This window comes from Entelurus aequoreus, linkage group LG03 (genome assembly GCF_033978785.1).
Source record: "Entelurus aequoreus isolate RoL-2023_Sb linkage group LG03, RoL_Eaeq_v1.1, whole genome shotgun sequence".
Lineage (NCBI taxonomy): Eukaryota > Metazoa > Chordata > Actinopteri > Syngnathiformes > Syngnathidae > Entelurus > Entelurus aequoreus.
The window spans coordinates 50,729,186-50,747,990 of NC_084733.1; the positions used below are offsets into that span (position 1 = coordinate 50,729,186).

Below are 18,805 nucleotides of genomic sequence, written 5' to 3' on the forward strand. Positions count from 1 at the left end.
GCTGCCGGAAGTGTTCAAAAGCGCGATGCAATTGGTTTGTTTTCTGACTGAAGTTTGGGTAGACGAATCAGACGGCATCATTCAAAAACACTATATCTCTCGCTGCTGCTACTCCAACCTAACTACCGTCAACCATCCGGGGAGTGTGAAGACTCAGGACGTGCGGAGTCATGAGAGTGTTTGTAAACAACACATTATCAAGGTAATTTATTCACCTGTATATTAACTCGCTTTGTTCACATACGTGATGACTTAGCGAGACTGTCTTGTTTAGGATAATAGTGTGACCTGTATAGCGTATTTTAGCCAACTAACTAGATACATGTAAACCATAGCTTATGTTGGCTCTCTGGATTCTTTATGTGCTGGCTAACTAGCTTGATAGCCTTGTACTTGCTAGCCCAGCGGCTAACAAATGACATGCCTTTTTGTCCCCCTGAGCAGTTAAGCGCATCTCCTGCCGTGACAGCTCTGCTACGCAGCTCATGACTAGCAGCTTGTTGGCACGCTAAAAGCTATTTCGCAAGTGCGTTTCCCCCTTCCCGATAGGCAAAGTGGGTCATTAAGAAGAATAACTGTTCTGTACTGTTATTTGTAACGTTTGTTTAGGGCAATGTGCTGGAACATTGCACGATATGCTTTTAAGTTCAGTATCGTAACACCAATATTGTTTGTCTTTGATGTAAACTGTCTGTAATCATGTGTTTCTGTCCATAGGTGCAGTAAACAGGAGTCAGACCACTGTCTTCTCAGATCCTCATCCTCCAAAAAGTCCCTCATTGTGGGATGTGAAGGATGTCTGAGCTCATCTTTTTTGACTTGTCAACAGGATGAAATAACCGTGCTTAATTCATAACCATTTGACATTCACATTTGGGCACAGAGCTAAAAAACAACTTCTTTCTTTATTTTTGCACTACGCACACTTGAGTCAAGATGCCTTGGCCATTTTCAGAGTCAATTAAAAAGCGGGCATGCAGGTACCTCTTGCACCGGTACCTTGGCAACTTTCTTCAAGAAAAACTGAGTTTGGATCAGCTCAGTTTAGATCTATATCAAGGCACGGGATCACTGGCACAAGTGCCACTGGATAAATGGGTATGTTGATTTTATTTGTCCAGCAAGTAATTGTATTGTCTAGCATCTGAGTCAACATTGTCTCTTGTTTTCAGTCTCTAAATGAGCTCCTAGAGACAGCAGATGCTCCCTTTGAGATCATAGCAGGATTCATTCAGACTATTTCACTAACCGTCCCGTGGGCGGCCTTGCTACAGGAAAACTGCTCTCTCGAGGTCAAAGGTTTGGAAATGGTGTTTAGACCAAGGCCAAGAATAGGTAAGACCGTTTTAGATCATCTATTGATTCATATGTTGTTTTCACATTGGTTTCACATCATGCCTCACCTTCTGGCAAAACATTTTTAGCGTCTGGCACTGAGCCCATGTACTGGTCCAGCTTCATGACGAGCAGCATGCAACTGGCTAAAGAATGTCTGAGCCAGAAACTCACAGATGATATGGGAGAGAGCTTTCAGCCATTTGAAGGACTGGAAAAGTTTGCAGAAACTATAGAAACAGGTTCTGGACATGAAACACTTGCTCCTGAGAAACATAAGATTCTTACATGTGCACCAATGTATTATATGTTGGTTATCTCTTATAGTTCTGAGAAGAGTGAAAGTGACATTTTTGAATACAATGCTGAGGGTTGAACACATTCCAGAAAATTCCAAAACTGGAATTGCTCTTGAGATTCGGATCAACAAGTAAGTGGAGAAAATATTTATTTACCAAAGCAACTTTAAAAAAGAAATATAGAAAATATGAGCACTCTTTTGAAGATTGTCTGGCTTTGTATGTATGTACAGTATGTATGATTAAATGTAAATATGTTCAACATTATGATAAAACTTACTCCTCATTTCATATTTTGTTAGACATACACTGCTGAGAAGTTTCTCGGCTTTTGAATAATTGGTAAATATGGTTGCTCTGCTTTTATACACGCTACCTCAAGCAAAATGGCATATGTCTTTGTAGTGCAGTAAATGTAAAGGAGGTCACTGGTTCAAAACCCGTTGTATTTTTGTAGTTTTTTTAGACCTCCTTTTTTTTAACTTGTTTTTCTTCCAGGATTTTTTATTCTGATGAAACAGGAGAGGAAAGCTCAAGTGTGAATGTGCATCAGCCGACCACATTCGCTCATAAAAAGCTACAGATGGAAGGCATCACCATATTTTGGGATGAATTCTCAGATGTTTCTCGAGCTGGTTTTAAATCTTCACCCCCTCCTACGGTTTGTATTTTCAATATTAACATGAACAAGTGGTGTAGAGCTGCCACTATTTAAATATATTCTTGTGTGCTTGTTTGGCAGGAGACTGAGCCAAAACTCTCACCTAGCTGGAATCCCAAAATCATTTACGAGCCTCATCCACAGTTCACCGAGACATTGGCCTCTGCTGCGCCCTTTCAACCTGTGCAAGTTGGGAGTCTCTGCGGTAAAATTGAGCTGTCCCTTACATTAAAAAACAACCTAGCCATGCCTGGAGCAAAGGTGAGTCGACCATTGCTGTTGTAAAATGTTTGGTAATTAGATATGGGAAGTGATATTTATTGACATGACTCCTAATCTTTCTTTGCCTTTCAGCTGGATGTCGCAGGTCACATCGATACACTGCTTATTCTACTGTCACCGCGCCAAGTTCATTTACTTCTGGACCTGTTTGGAGCTTTTTCCAGTGAAGGTCAGTACTCGTTTGTTGATTAAACTGATCTAAGATGTAGCTGGTGTAAACTGATCTTTGCTTTCGCATGAAGGTGCACGAGAATGGCCCAAGGACAGAAAGAGTCGACCCATGCAGCAAGAGGATGAGTACCGACTCCATATGGAACTAAACCGCTGTCTGAAGAAGGACACGGCTATGGCTGGAGCGGAGGCCGACCTCTTTGAGAGCCAGATCACTCAAACTGTGTCCAGTCGAGGTTTGACAAAATTCTTTTTTTTTTTACAGTGCAACCTCTAAAGACAAACACATGGATAGAAAAATGTTTGTTATGAGGTCAAACAATTGCTACAAAGTGACATTTCAACAGAGGTTGTCAAAATTAGTGCATTATTGTGGATTAATCTATCATCATTATTAATCTGCCTAAGAATTTTAACAGAAGCACAGAATTATTCAAAATACCTGAAACGTCTATGGCAGCACATAAGGGGCGCTATTCCCATGTTAAGTGAAAAAAGCTGCGCAGTTGCACAGACTCTGGCGGAGCAACATCTCCCACTCACCTTAAAGTGTAACTTCACTTTTGTATGTAATTTTGCCCATCATTTACAATCCGTATTTGAGACAAGAGCTGTCTTTCTCTTTTTTTAATGCATTTTAATTTTTATTATTTGGCTCGTATTACACGGCTAACAATGTACTGTAGCTAAAATAAGTAATCTATTCCGCACTTACAGCCCTCTAAAACATACAGAAACTGCCAACAATACTGCATTTACATGCCTTTACCTGCATATTAACAAAATATTAGTAACATTGCTATTAAGCGCTAATGCATAGGAACTATTTTCTTTGCGGTCTACATAACGTGATGGTGGTTCTTTGGTCGAAAAAGAAGGTGCTTATTGACTACAGCACAGACTACAATGGCAGACGCATGCAAAGCACTTTGGGCAAATTTATACAATATATGGATAATCCACCGACGTCACAGGACACAGCAAATTTCAAACGGCTCTTTTAGACGAAGTATGAAGGAAGGCAAGATTGTTTTATAAATATCTCCGTAATGCCGCCTTTGTTTGATTTAAACATTTTGGGAACTGCAGATCCAAAATACACAACCGGTACAGTTAAGAATTCTCCATGTCTATCTACGTTTTCAGATACTTTGTGTTTTTAAGCATTTCATGACAGTGTCACTTCCGCTTCCTTACTGTAGGGTTTCCCTTTTGACGTGTGTTAATGTGTGGTGACTTGTTTCTCTGCTACGTTTAATCGGTGCTCTACTCTTTGACGATATACTAAATGAACCTAAACCAATATGCACCATTAAAGTTGGAGGAGTCCAAATGATGACTGTGTGTTCTCTGACCGGAACCCCAACGTGGTCAATATCCGGAAAAAACAGTCGCAGAGTTTAATACTCAACAGGTACCAATCGGTAAAAAAGTTTGTTTTGCATATTAGGGCCCTTTTAAGATGAAGTAGTCATTAAAATAGAGCCATCAAACAACTATCGATAGGGATTGGAATCGAAAACCGGTTCTTGTTCAGAACTGGTTCCCAGTGTATCAATTCCTTGGAATCGCTTGTCATTTTGTCTAGCGGTTTTCTTAGCGGTTCTTCCGGTTGGAGATGACGTCGGGCGGTATAGCTCAGTTGGTAGAGTGGCCGTGCCAGCAACTTTAGGGTTCCAGGTTCAATCCCCGCTTCCGCCATCCTAGTCACTGCCGTTGTGTCCTTGTGCAAGACACTTTACCCACCTGCTCCCAGTGCCACCCACACTGGTTTAAATGTAACTTAGATATTGGGTTTCACTATGTAAAAGCGCTAGAGAAAAGCGCTATATAAAATATAATTCACTTCACTTCACGTCATTACGCAACATGCGCAGTGAATTCAGATCGCAAAAAGGGCGTCCGGGCGGAAAAAGCGCTCTGAAGACCTTTTAACAAAAAAGCTTGCAACAGCACTACTAGTTGTAATAATTCCAAAGGTGCTATTTCATCAAGAGGAGGACATACAAGCAATATACTGAAACATTTGAACATAAAGCATGCAATCACTATAAATGAATGTCGTGTTTTTGAACCGCACCAAACTCATCATATGAAATGTAACTTACTTCATCAGTTATCATTTATTTATTTATTTTTATTGTGATTACCTACGGAGTATGTTGTGAATAAATTGAGAACAGGAAGTGAATAAAAGTTTTAGCAACTGTTATGTAAAAGAAAAGGGGTAGGATTAAATAAGCTCTGCTTCTTCCTACTCCTTTTCGAACATGTTGAAAAGACAAACTGGAAATTGTGATGTCTCATGTTGTATTCTTGCATGTTCGAAATAAACTCAAACTCAAACTCTTCCTGGCAGCAACAGTCATCCGACGTAAATACAACATGTACTGAATAATACCGCCTATAATGTAAGCGCTATTATTACCTGTTAAAGTGAAATTAATGCCTTCTCATTCGAATGAGCATAAGTAGACAGTAATGGCTTCAGCTCATGTCTGTCGCTAGCTTTCACCTCGGCAAGGAAGAGTACCACTTGGCCAGAAACAATGAATGTCACCATGCAGTGAATTAAAAGATGCTCCTTTGGTAGGTGAATGTTCAACTGTAGTCAGAGAAAAGTAATACAAGTTTTCCTGTAACCACATTTTCACTCAGTGATTATATTATATAGGTGAAACTCCTACAATTATTATATCGGGTTAAAGTCCATTCATGTCGGCAATTAAACTTCAAATGTGAAACTAATATGTGATATAAAGTCATTACATGCAAAGTAAGATATGTCAAGCCTTTATTTTCATAGTGATGATTATGATTTACCGTTTTTAAAACCCCACCTTTTCTGAGATTTTCAATTCAAGGTAAAGTAAGCCATAATCATCAACATTATATCAAAAGAAGGCTTGAAATATCTTGTGTTGCATGTTATGACGAGCCTATGTTATTGTTTCACCTTGTAAATCTAAACAAACCTTCGCACGGTATATTTTTTAGGCAGATGACAAATATTCCTAAAAATTTTACAAAATGTTACATTACTGTGTAATTTCCACATACCGTATTTTTCGGACTATAAGTCGCAGTTTTTTTCATAGTTTGGCCGGGGGTGCGACTTATACTTAGGAGCGATTTATGTGTGAAATTATTAACACATTACTGTAAAATATCAAATAATATTATTTAGCTCATTCACGTAAAAGACTAGACGTACAAGATTTCATCGGATTTAGCGATTAGGAGTGACAGATTGTTTGGTAAACGTATAGCATGTTCTATATTTTATAGTTATTTGAATTACTCTTAACATAATATGTTACGTTAACATACCAGGCACGTTCTCAGTTGGTTATTTATGCATCATATAATGTACACTTATTCAGCCTGTTGTTCACTATTCTTTATTTATTTTAAATTGCCTTTCAAATGTCTATTCTTGGTGTTGGGTTTTATCAAATAAATTTCCCCAAAAAATGCGACTTATACTCCAGTGCGACTTATATATGTTTTTTTCCTTCTTTATTATGCATTTTCGGCCGGTGCAATTTATACTCCGGAGCGACTTCTACTCCAAAAAATACGGTATATTTTATTTTGTTAAATTCTACAGAAATGTTTTATTTATTTTCAAGAGTTTTTCTATGCTATGTACTTCATAGGACCTCACTGTTCGCTTTGTAAGGTCATGTTAGTTCTATAAACTAAACAAAAGTGACGCTAATCCACGTTTTTTTTTCCAAATAAGAATCAATAAGAGAACCGATAAAGAACTGAATCGTTAAGCAGAATCGAAAGTGTAATCGGAACTGGAAATATCTCACCAATTCCTATCACTATTGATGGAAGAAAAAAAAAGTTATTTTATTTTTCAATCATCTTGTAGATATAAGAATTGGGGAGAAAGGCAGAGATAAATGCAAAAACACAGGCTTAGAGTTCAATCATCTGATTCCTGCTGAGCTTTTGTGCAACTTCAAAAGCAGATTTTCTCGCCAAACTGTTTAGATTTACTCTGTTACTTTAGGGTCTTTAAACTTTAGCGTTTCTACTGTATATGTTTAAAAAAAATAACATTAGGTGTCATTTTCATCTTTCTTTTTTTGGATGGAGTAGATGATGTTTTCTTCTCCATGGCTGCTGACATGGACATGTCCCACAGTTTGTCATCCCTCCCCCCACTGGGAGAACCTCCCACTGTGGATTTGGACTTGTCGCTCAATAGCAACTACTCTGCATCCCCGGTAGAATCCCCATCAGGAAACGCAACTGTAGGTCTTATCATGTGTCGCTCAATCAAAAATTAGGACAAACATGCGTTATAATTTTGGTCTGTACATGTTGTGGCCCTAGGCTTTGTGGGATGATTGTATGGACATACCACGACAGAGAGAAAAGCAGACCCCTGGACAGTCACGAGAGTCCCAACTCCCTCAAACGTTGTTACGACAAACTTGTAAGTGTGTGTACGTGTGGTCACAGCAATCTTTAATTCAAACCAAAGAATTTGGTTTGAATTTGGCCATTTGTCTTCTTTCCGAGTTAGTTCTTGTCTGTTCTGAGAATCTGTATATGATTCAGTGAAAACACTAAGGGCCTGATTTACTGAGATTCAAATACTGCGCTAAACTGTGTGCACAAACAATAATATTGTGTGAACTATTTCTGCTAACACTGCCTTATTTAATCGTAGATTTTGCGTTTACAGAGCTTTCACCACGAGACACTCGATCATTTACTGCACATTCCCTTTATCGTGCACCTAACTGTGGTGTTTGGTTATGTTTTCAAAAATGTAGGAGACATGTACCACTTTTATGGGCAGTCTAGAAGAAGTCCTTTGCATGCATGCATCCACATTGGAACCATATATTTTCTTTTTAGCGCTGTAAAGTGTGCTCAAAACACAAAAAATGCATATTTTAAGAAGAGTTTATCATATAGGAGCTTTGTTGACAATATATATTCTATGTTAAAACAAACACTATTAAAAAAACAATAAAGGACTCAAACACATCAATTGAATTTGTTTTAAACAGTCTAATAGTTTTTATTTATGTCAGTCCAAATATGTTGACACACACATAGTACAGAGGATTCTCGTCTGTCCATCGTCTTCGCTATCAAGTTTGGACGTGTTGTAGTACATGTAAACCTTTAGTAAATCAGGCCCTAAGTCATTTGCTGCTCAGAGTTTCATCTCGACACATTGAAATTGTGTGTTTCATGCTTATCTTGTTTTTGAGTTTAGCACATTCATCCAAAACCCACGGGGACGAGTCCAGGCCAGAGTTGGTGTTGAGCCTGACACTTGGTAGTCTGGCTGTCTCAGTCCTCCACATAGACCCTCTGCCACCACCAGATGGTTCCCCCAGTCCTCGGGGCCCTATGGCTGCACACTTCTTCAGCATGGTGGGCCCTGGCCAGCTTGCTCCCACCGCCTTCCTTCAGTCTCGACCAGTCTTTAATCAGGCCTGTCCTCAAGACCACCTCAGGTGCACTTTCTTTTACCGTTTGTTTTTTCGTTACGTTGTGCAATCTTACAATTCAAAATTTGACCAAAATTTTCCGGTAAGATCACACATTTTTTGTTACTGTTACAAAAAGGACCGACTTCAACACAGGGTGTTACAAGAAAAATAATACCGGTATGCACATGAAAAGTTAAATGAAGTAAGCAAACAGCATTCAAACCTGTAAGATTCCAGTAGTTATTATTACCATGCATAGGGTTCTCCAAAGTGCAGCCAGAGGGCCATTTGTGGCCCGCAGCTAATTTTTTTTAACAGCCCACAGCACATCTTACAAATCCTATTACAATAAAAAGTGGAATAAAAGAGCAAATCATCGGTCTAATTTAACGATGAAAAGTTAATATTCTAACGCTAATAACACTAAAAGTTAACATGCAGGCTGTTTTTTTCTGTTAAAAAATCTATATACTGTATTGCACAGTTGTCAAACTCAAGGCCCGGGGGGTCCAGATGTATGTGTGTATGTCCAAATGCCTCGCTTTTATGTCCAGGCATAGCTCGGTTGGTAGAGTGGCCGTGCCAGCAACTTGAGGGTTCCAGGTTCGATTCCCGCTTCCGCCATCCTAGTCACTGCCGTTGTGTCCTTGGGCAAGACACTTTACCCACCTTCTCCCAGTGCCACCCACACTGCTTTAAATGTAACTTAGATATTGGGTTTCACTATGTAAAGTGCTTTGAGTCACTAGAGAAAAGCGCTATATAAATATAATTCACTTCACTTCATTTTTAGGCGTATTACCAGAGCTTGTGGAGGTGCATGCAACGCGGAATGTACACTTTGTGTCCCTAACTGAAATGTCTAACTGTGTTGGAAATCTGTGCGCAGCTGTACCAAACCAAAACTTGCATAACGAAAAATAGGACTTAAGTTACTGTTGCACCTTTAGGGCTTGATTTACTAAGACTCAAATACCACGCGCTAGACAGCGTATGCAAAAAATGAAATAGTGTGTACTATGAGTGGGCATGTTGCGTGTTATATCCTAAGTGGTGCAGTCTGCTTTATTTAAATGAGGATTTTGCATGCACACTGGGCTTTTAACATAGAGACAATCATTTTTTTCACATTCATGTTATCATGCTCCTACCTGTGTGCGATGTGTTAAACCAGCAGCATCTATAATCTGGAACTCATTTTCTGATTCGTAATCTGGGACAACAGAAACATATGCACACTGACACTTTCTGACACTCTTCTTTCACTTTCACATTCATTGCACGAGGCTGTGGATCACATCACTAGCGCATTTGTGCGCCTGGATTGACTAAAACACAAGAAAATGCATAATGAAAGACGTCTTTTCATGTAGGAGGTATGATATAGTCATATATTTCCTAAATAAATTAAAAAACAAACTACGCCAGCAGACACCAAAACACATAAATTGAATTCATTTTATCAGCCCTATAAATCATCCAGCAGCAATACAATTATAAAATGAAATTGCTGAACAGACGATATGTTTAATGATTTTATTCCACCAAAATGTTGACACACACATAGGACTGAGGATTCTCGTCTGTCCGTCGTGCGGAACTGTTAATTTGCACGTCCTTTTGACATGTGCTAAATAAAACGCAAAATAGGGCTAGCAAAACGGTGATAAGTGTTGATAAATCACATTTTATATTTGCATTTTTTCCTCCCAGTATTGTGGGCATTTTGATGATAAATATTAATTTAGCATGTTAATAAAAACAGAGACGCAAAATGGATTACACGCCTTATCCTGCCTTTTTAACAGACACAATCCACTTTGCGCACGGTTAGTAGATCAGCTTTCCGTGTGGTATTAGGTTTGCATGTGTCTTAGTGCACGCAAACCTTTAGTAAATCAGGCCTTTAATGTTCCATTTTACACTGGTTAACTTATTTTTACACTTGCATGAGGCAAGAATGCTAAATTCTGCATTTTCTTCCAAAATATGTTTTGAAATATACACACATAGGAGGTTGACCAGCGTTCTTGAGCCTCTTGAATTTGCTCTGTTCTAGTGTACTTTGGGTCATGTTCCTAATTGAAACATTAAAAATCTGTCTACATGTTGTTACATCTGCAGGTTTGTGGGCCAGGGTCTGAAGATCATCTACGAACACTGTCAGGGATCCACCCTGCGGACTTTCAGCACTGATGTCTCCCTTGACCAAATGGAGTTGCTGGAGTGTCTATTCCAGTCAGAGAATGTCATTAATGGCTCTCAGAAAGACATTCAGTACACTGAGGTCAGCGATGCAATGCTGAGCTCGGCACATTTTGCAGCTCTGCACGCAGTCTTTGGTAGACTCGCATGGTCATCACACATTTCTCTGTCACAACACAGCTTCTGACGTTTACCACTGCAGCCAGGGCCGACACATCGCTTAGCACATGCTTTCACCTGCTATACAAACAGGCCGAGCGCAAAGGCCCCCAGGTAAATGCAAATAAATATAAAAAAGGCAACTTTCACAACGAGCATTTGCCACACACACTCGTCTCCTGTGGTCACTCAGACTTTGCATTTGTGCAGGGTGGCCAGGTGCGCCTTAACACCATCCCCAGAAAAGCTGAGATGCAGGTGGAGCTTGGCCACGTGCGCTGCGAGCTCGACATCAGCATTGTGGACCGTCTTAACTCTGTACTTCAACCTCAGAAGCTGGCCACCACCGAGATGATGGCTTCACATATGTACACATCCTACAGTAAACATGTCAGCTTGGTAAGAAGCCTTTCTAAACTTAGTCCTAGGTACATTTTATCATGCTAATGCTTGTATTCTTGCCATAATTTGTTTGTTTTTATAATGCTTTATGTCCATGGAAACAACTTAGTAAGAAGCAAAAGAAGAACAATCAACTGTGGATGACAAAGAGACTAAAAAACGCTTGTTACAATAAACATACACTATATAGAACATTTATAACACAAAAATCTGTATAAGCAGAAAAGCTAGTTCAGAACATACAAAAAAAACTAACCAGTATCTTATGAGTATGTAGGAAAAGCAATAGTCATTTTAGACAGGGACAAAAACATCATAATAGCAACATGGGTCATACTAAATAGCTTCATTAAAAATGGTGCTAAGAAGGATTACCCTTAATACTTCTCAGACGGAAACGTAAAAAATTACAATGAATGAAATAGCTGAATATTAAAATATTGACCCAAATCTGGAGGAAATAATTCCAGATCCCTTGGCAGTTAAGGACTTGAACGATACCATAGACAGAAATCCCAACTCGATGATCGTCACGTACGTGACAGATGAGTTAATAATCAAAACTGTATACCGTATTTTTCGGAGTATAAGTCGCTCCGGAGTATTAAGTCGCACCGGCCGAAAATGCATAATAAAGAAGGAAAAAAACATGTAAGTCGCACTGGAGTATAAGTCGCATTTTTTGGGGAAATTTATTTGATAAAACCCAACACCAAGAATAGACATTTGAAAGGCAATTTAAAATAAATAAAGAATGGTGAACAACAGGCTGAATAAGTGTACGTTATATGATGCATAAATAACCAACTGAGAACGTGCCTTGTATGTTAACGTAACATATTATGGTAAGAGTCATTCAAATAACTATAACATATAGAACATGCTATACGTTTACCAAACAATCTGTCACTCCTAATCGCTAAATCCGATGAAATCTTATATGTCTAGTCTCTTACGTGAATGAGCTAAATAATATTATTTGATATTTTACGGTAATGTGTTAATAATTTCACACATAAGTCGCTCCTGAGTATAAGTCACACCCCCGGCCAAACTATGAAAAAAACTGCGACTTATAGTCCGAAAAATACGGTAAATGTAAATCCAAGACCTCAACTGTTTGCAACGGTAATAAAAAAATATTCAACAACAGATTGAACAAATTCGTATGTAAAAGTGATCCACTCAATTCAGTATGGATACAGAGCCAACATTTCAACATTGATGACATTATTCGAAATAACTGAAGAGCTTACCTATGTAATAGATCATGATATGTGTGCAGCTGCAGTGTTTATCGATCTAACAAGAACATTTTACACAATTAAGCATAATATCTTAACAAATTAGGACAGTTTGACATCAGATGGTTGGTCTTGAACTGGATAAGAAACTACTTAAACAACTGGGAGGAATTGTGAAGCGAAGCAAAGTACTAAATAGGGATGTAATAGTATCAAAATCTCACAGTACGATATTATCACGGTATTAAAAGGGAACTGCACTCTTTTTTTGGAATTTTGCCTATTCAAAATACATTCCGACGGATGTTTTTTTTTTTTTTAATGCATTGTAAATTGTAAATAAATGTGATCAAAAGTCTGGTAGGCGCTTACAATGGAGCCCATGGGAGCCGCTCTATTCTGCCTATAAAGCCCTTAAAAACATCCAAATACCTCTATTAAGGGTTTATATACATGATGTGAGTATATATGTAATGTAGTAACAGGCACATTTACAATAACATCTAATATGTACAGTCGTGGTCAAAAGTTTACATACACTTGTAAAGAACATTAATGTCATGGCTGTCTTGAGTTTCCAATCATTTCTACAACTCTTATTTTTTGTGATAAAGTGATTGGAGCATATACTTGTTTGTCACAAAAAACAATCATGAAGTTTGGTCCTTTTATGAATTTATTATGGGTCTACTGAAAATGTGACCAAATCTGCTGGGTTAAAAGTATACATTCAGCAATGTTAATATTTGGTTACATGTCCCTTGGCAAGTTTCACTGCAATAAGGCGATTTTGGTAGCCATCCACAAGCTTCTGTAATATAAAGAGAGTTTTAACTTGCACTTACAAATGTAGCGACCAACTAGTTACTGACAGTGGGTTTCTAAAGTGTTCCTGAGCCCATGTGGTGATATCCTTTACACACTGATGTCGCTTGTTGATGCAGTACAGCCTGAGGGATCGAAGGTCACGGGCTTAGCTGCTTATGTGCAGTGATTTCTCCAGATTCTCTGAACCCTTTGATGATATTACGGACCTTAGATGGTTAAATCCCTAAATACCTTGCAATAGCTGGTTGAGAAAGGTTTTTCTTAAACTGTTCAACAATTTGCTCACGCATTAGTTGACAAAGTGGTGACCCTTGCCCCATCCTTGTTTGTGAATGACTGAGCATTTCATGGAATCTACTTTTATACCCAATCATGACACCCACCTGTTCCCAATTTGCCTGTTCACCTGTGGGACGTTCCAAATAAGTGTTTGATGAGCATTCCTCAACTTTATCAGTATTTATTGCCACCTTTTCCAACTTCTTTGTCACATGTTGCTGGCATCAAATTCTAAAGTTAATGATTATTTGCAAAAAAAAAAAAAAAAGTTTATCAGTTGAACATCAAATATGTTGTCTTTGTAGCATATTCAACTGAATATGGGATGAAAAGGATTTGCAAATCATTGTATTCCATTTATATTTACATCTAACACAATTTCCCAACTCATATGGAAACGGGGTTTGTAATAGCGTATAAAATAAAGGAATGAAAAATAACGTCTGTTATTTTACTGAGTAACTAGTTACTCTTACAATGAGGTAACTGAGGTACTAACTGAATTACTTTTTGTGAGAAGTAATTTGTAACTATAACTAATCATTTTTTTAAAGGTATGATGACCATCACTGGATGTCATGCAGTTGTTGTATTTCTGCTTATAAAAAACTAATCACCACATGTTGGTGAATAAATGATTAGTGACTAACTTTCATGATTGTTGTCATGTATTTTTTGCAGCATAAGGCCTTTGCAGAGGTTTTTCTGGATGACAGCCACACCCCGTCTAACTGCCACGTGTCACTGACCGTTAATACCCCGGTATTAGGACTGGCAGTCCGCTTTCCCATTCCCGATCTGCGCTCAGATCAGGAAAGGGGTCCTTGGTTCAAAAAGTCTTTGCAGAAAGAAGTAATGTACCTGGAGCTGGCAGACCTGGAAGTTAAAACAGAATTCAGAGGTGGCACCACTCCAGATCAAACTAAGATGGAGCTCACCTTTAGGGAGCTTATTGGTAAGTGGTCAGAGGTAAATACATGTTCCCCATCGTCCTCTGAATGTTCTCTAATCACATGTTTTCCTCATTGTCATTCTACAGGCAGGTTTCAAGAGGAGCCAGATCAAGCGCTTACCCGCTTCCTCAGGGTGTCCCACACCATGGACGGAGACATTACAACATCCGAAAGTGTGAAATTTGATTGGCCGCGGTACGTTTTTACCATCATACCTAGGAATGGGAATTGATTAGATTTCGCCGGTTCCGATTCCACTTTTGATTCTGCTTAACAATTCGGTTCTTTATCGGTTCTCTTGATTCTTATTTGGGAAAAAGATGGCAAAAAGGTGGAATAGGTGGATTTTGTTAAGTTTTGAGTTGACATGACTTTACAAAGCTGACAGTAACGTCTTAAGAAGCACATAGCATAGAACAACTCTTGAAAATAAAACATTTCTGTAGAATTTAACAAAATAAAACGTGGAAAATACACAGGAATGTAACATTTTGTAACATTTTTAAAACTTTTGGGAATATTTGTCATCTGCCTTGAAAATATACCGTGCAACGGTTTGTTTAGCTTTACAAGGTGAAACAATAACATAGGCTCATAAAACGCAACACAAGATATTTTAAGCCTTCTTTTGATATAATGTTGATGATTATGGCTTACATCTTATGAAAACCTTGAATTGAAAATCTCAGAAAATGTGGGGGTTTTAAAAACTGTAAACCATGATCATTAAAATTATATTAAATGAAGGCTTGACAAATATCACTTTGCATGTAATGACTTTTTATCACGTATTAGTTTCACATTTTAAGTTTTAATTGCAGACATGAACAAACTTTTACACAATATTAAAATTTTATGAGTTTCACCTGTATAATATAATATAATCACTGAGTCAAAATGTGGTTGGAGGAAAACATGCAACATTTCTCTGACTACAATTGAACATTCACCTACCAAAGGAGCATCTATGTGGCAAATTTAGTCACTGCATGGTCGTTCCTGGCTGAGTGGTACTCTTTCCTGCCGAGGTGAAAGCTAGCGACAGACGTGAACTGGAGCTATCACTGCCCACCTCCTCACCAGTCAGAATATGTTTCCTCATTCTCATCTGAATGAGAAGGCATTCATTTCAATTCTTACAAGTAATATCGCCAACATGATAGGCGGTATTATTTAGTACCTGTTGTATTTACATCAGATGTCTGCTGCTGCCTGGGATGACTTCGGGGCGATTAATTTATAGTGATTGCATGCTTTATGTTCAAATGTTTCAGTATATGCTCGTATGTCCTCCTCTTGATGGAATAGCAACCTTGGAATTATTATAAGTAGTGCTTTTTCAAACTTTTCTTCAAATTTCAGAGCGCTTTTTCCACCCAGACACCCTTTTTGCGATCTGACGTCACTACGCACGTTGCGAAAAGACGTCATTTCCACCCGGCAGAACCCTTAAGGGAACCGCTAGATAAAATGCCAAGCAATTCCAAGGAATTGATACACTGGGAACCGGTTCTGAAGAAGAACTGGTTTTCGATTCCCATCCCTAATCATACCTAAGTCAGACTTTTGCTTGTTTGTTTGTGGTCGTCTCCCACTGACTGCATAATTCTCTGGGCAGTGTTGTTTTACAAATGAACCCCACTGCGGTCCACTCAATCCTTGAGCGTGTGACAGCCGAAGATGACGAAGGGGCTGAGGACCGCTCACTTGAGGAGGAAGAGGAGGATGGGGCTGCTCACTCACTAAAGGATGTGTGTGACTTTGGAAAACCAAAACCATCGCCCTTTTCTTCCCGACGGGTTATGTATGAGAATGAAGAGGTAGGACATTGTCGTGTATTTTTAAGTTTATGTATTGTTAATAGAAGGGCAACAAGAGTACCACTATTGCTGTTCAGGAAGCAGAAGATGACATCGAGCCATATTTTGAAATTTCTGTTTTTAATTTCAGATGGTCATACCCGGTGATGTTGCTGAGATGACAGAATTCCAAGAGAAAACCACAAACAATTCACGTTTTGTTCTTGAACTATGTTTTCCCAATGTGCAATTGGCTCTACCCAGCAAAACATTTTATGAAAAACTACACAACAGGTATTTTTTTTATTAATTGCCAATACAATTGAGGAGTATAATGCTAATTAATACATCACAATGAGTGCTGTAAATGCCCCAAACAAGCTGCACAATTCTACCAAGTGATAGTACTGCTGTTAGACATGGTTGAAAAAGAAAATTATAATAACGTTTTTGTTACACAATAATGTATCCCACAATAATGGTTGTCTCTCTCCAGGATGAAATTACCTTTTTTCCCCTTGTGTAGTATTCGCTAATGCACATAATAATAATAATAATAATGACTACGATTTTATATTTACATTTAGAACTGAGAACCCATCATACATTCACACATTGATTGACTTGATATGCTTTTGTATATTATCTGTATTGCAGAATAAACAATGATCTTCTATTGTGGGAGCCTACTGCTCCTTCCCCTGTGGAGACTGTGGAAAGTATGCCATATGGTGTTGGACTGTCTGTGGCCAGTCAGTTGATTAATACTTACACTAAAGACAGCTTTAGCCAGTTCCGCTCTACAGGACCTGAGGGTGAGGTGGCGGAAACGCATGATGCTACTCAAAAGTGGTGTGTTCTTAAGCACTGTGTTTTGTGCTTTCAGAGGATACCAGTGGTTCAGAGGAAGAAAACATGCACTATTACTCTCCTTCTTCTGACCGGGGCTTCAGGTCTCGCAAAAAGAAAAGGCCCAAAGCTCAGAGCAAAAGCTCCCAGAGCCTCTTCTCGGTCATCGTCAGTGTCAATCATGGCCTGGTAGCTCTTCAAACGAACGTCAAGGTACACTGAACGCCTTGTGCATTTTACCTCACTTTCCTTGCATATTAATTCTTACCACTTTGCATCTTTTTTTTGTAGAAGGAGGATAAAACACTACTGAAAAACAAACATGGAGAATTCTGGCTCGAGGTGAAAAACGCAGTGCTGTTCAGTGTTACACAGCATGAGGGCTTTAAAGACCAGCACTATGTCTGCTTCCACACTACTAATAGCTCCATGTATCACCAAGGTAACCACCTGCACTGTCATGGTGTTTGTAAGTTGTTGATGTGACATATGACCTGTTACTTTTTCAACATACATAGGTCTTGTAGATGGAAGCCCTTCCATATCAGACATAAAGCTGCCATGCAGGTCACATCCACATTGGCTGGAACCAACCATCTATCAATCAGAATCGGCTCCTGAGAGATCCTCCAATCCCTCAGAAGGTATTAGTTTGGAGGCCCGCAGTATGATCTCTGTCGCTGTCAAGATCTCCTCACAGAATGCCGAGCGCAGTGTTAAGGTAGGCCATTTACATCGCTGACAAGTCAAAGGGCTCTATTCACCAGTGGCATGATATTTAAAGTACACAAATTATAGAGTGTGATTGTTTTGTTACTGTGTATTTATGTATGGAGGAATTCTTGGTTGCTGTCGGAGTGAGAGGAGCAACAGTTCAGCACAGAGTTGTCCCTCAGAACCTGGGCTGGTATGATCAGGTAGCAACAGTACTCTCACATTTAAATTATTTATAGCTCATTCAATGTACACATAAAAAACAATCAGCAATCTATTTACAACAGATGGTTGACTTTTTGAATGTTTCCGATGAGCCTGTGTTGGGTTATGCTCCTCCCACATCTGTCAGCACCTTACATCTACATTTATGGAGCTGCTCGCTAGACTACAGGTGAAGTACACCACAGATTGCTAAGTGTTTGTGTATGTATTCTAATGCTGCATCTATTTATTTTTGGAAAGACCTTTTTACTTACCTCTCAGATCGCTGCTTGTTGTGGAAACATTTAGCATCTCCAGCAGCGTGTCTTTAGACCACTCCTCCTCAACTCTCAGGTATGACTTGACTTTTAGAGGAACTTTGGAGATTGTGTTGCCACTGAGGATTTCCATTACCGACTTTGTTCCAGGATCATTTTGGATGAAGCAGCCCTGTTCCTCTCAGACAAGTGTAACGCTGTCTCTGTCAATTTAGCACGTGGTAAATCAACTCTCCATGACTGTTTGAAATGTTCAATGAGTTTTTAACCTATTTTTGTACTTATGTTTTTCCCCACAGACTATGTCCAAGTGGTAGACATGGGAACTCTGGAGCTCAGGATCATAGCCGTGAAACCTGGCGTGGATGGAAAATTGGTAAGAGTATGATTATTTTTCATAAATCCAGTAAATTAGGATTGAATATTTCTCATATTTCTCACTGTATTTTTGGTGGTAGTCCGAACCAAGATTTGAGCTTCGATGTTCAAGTGATGTTATCCACATCAGAACATGTGCTGACTCCTGTGCTGCTCTCATGAACCTCATCCAGTACATAGCCAGCTATGGTGATTTGCTTCCTCCTGCAGAACTAGAGGTCAAGCCAAACGGCTCCACACAAAGAACCAAGGTGAGCAGTGGCACCATTCATAACCAAGTTACTCTACAACGGCAAG

General features: G+C 39.0%; 1 protein-coding gene across 3 annotated transcripts in view; it reads left to right on the forward strand.

Moving 5' to 3' along the window:
* Nucleotides 1-12: 12 nt before the first annotated feature.
* The window catches only part of atg2b (autophagy related 2B), a 31,735-nt gene continuing 12,942 nt past the window's right edge, over nucleotides 13-18,805 (forward strand). The window contains exons 1-29 of one of the 3 annotated variants that reach the window (XM_062042073.1): nucleotides 13-202; nucleotides 718-1,098; nucleotides 1,173-1,335; nucleotides 1,425-1,577; nucleotides 1,663-1,765; nucleotides 2,133-2,295; nucleotides 2,377-2,556; nucleotides 2,650-2,746; nucleotides 2,820-2,984; nucleotides 6,862-7,016; nucleotides 7,099-7,201; nucleotides 7,997-8,240; nucleotides 10,341-10,503; nucleotides 10,602-10,694; nucleotides 10,791-10,979; nucleotides 14,015-14,288; nucleotides 14,373-14,481; nucleotides 15,905-16,106; nucleotides 16,237-16,379; nucleotides 16,743-16,900; nucleotides 16,972-17,147; nucleotides 17,226-17,376; nucleotides 17,453-17,655; nucleotides 17,771-17,851; nucleotides 17,936-18,042; nucleotides 18,114-18,206; nucleotides 18,281-18,351; nucleotides 18,430-18,506; nucleotides 18,589-18,759. In XM_062042073.1, coding sequence (XP_061898057.1) covers nucleotides 937-1,098; nucleotides 1,173-1,335; nucleotides 1,425-1,577; nucleotides 1,663-1,765; nucleotides 2,133-2,295; nucleotides 2,377-2,556; nucleotides 2,650-2,746; nucleotides 2,820-2,984; nucleotides 6,862-7,016; nucleotides 7,099-7,201; nucleotides 7,997-8,240; nucleotides 10,341-10,503; nucleotides 10,602-10,694; nucleotides 10,791-10,979; nucleotides 14,015-14,288; nucleotides 14,373-14,481; nucleotides 15,905-16,106; nucleotides 16,237-16,379; nucleotides 16,743-16,900; nucleotides 16,972-17,147; nucleotides 17,226-17,376; nucleotides 17,453-17,655; nucleotides 17,771-17,851; nucleotides 17,936-18,042; nucleotides 18,114-18,206; nucleotides 18,281-18,351; nucleotides 18,430-18,506; nucleotides 18,589-18,759 — 4,149 coding nt within the window. In that variant the 5' untranslated portion in view covers nucleotides 13-202; nucleotides 718-936. The remainder of the gene's footprint in view (nucleotides 203-717; nucleotides 1,099-1,172; nucleotides 1,336-1,424; nucleotides 1,578-1,662; nucleotides 1,766-2,132; nucleotides 2,296-2,376; nucleotides 2,557-2,649; nucleotides 2,747-2,819; nucleotides 2,985-6,861; nucleotides 7,017-7,098; nucleotides 7,202-7,996; nucleotides 8,241-10,340; nucleotides 10,504-10,601; nucleotides 10,695-10,790; nucleotides 10,980-14,014; nucleotides 14,289-14,372; nucleotides 14,482-15,904; nucleotides 16,107-16,236; nucleotides 16,380-16,742; nucleotides 16,901-16,971; nucleotides 17,148-17,225; nucleotides 17,377-17,452; nucleotides 17,656-17,770; nucleotides 17,852-17,935; nucleotides 18,043-18,113; nucleotides 18,207-18,280; nucleotides 18,352-18,429; nucleotides 18,507-18,588; nucleotides 18,760-18,805) is intronic. The other 2 variants (XM_062042071.1, XM_062042072.1) reach the window with 2 other exon arrangements.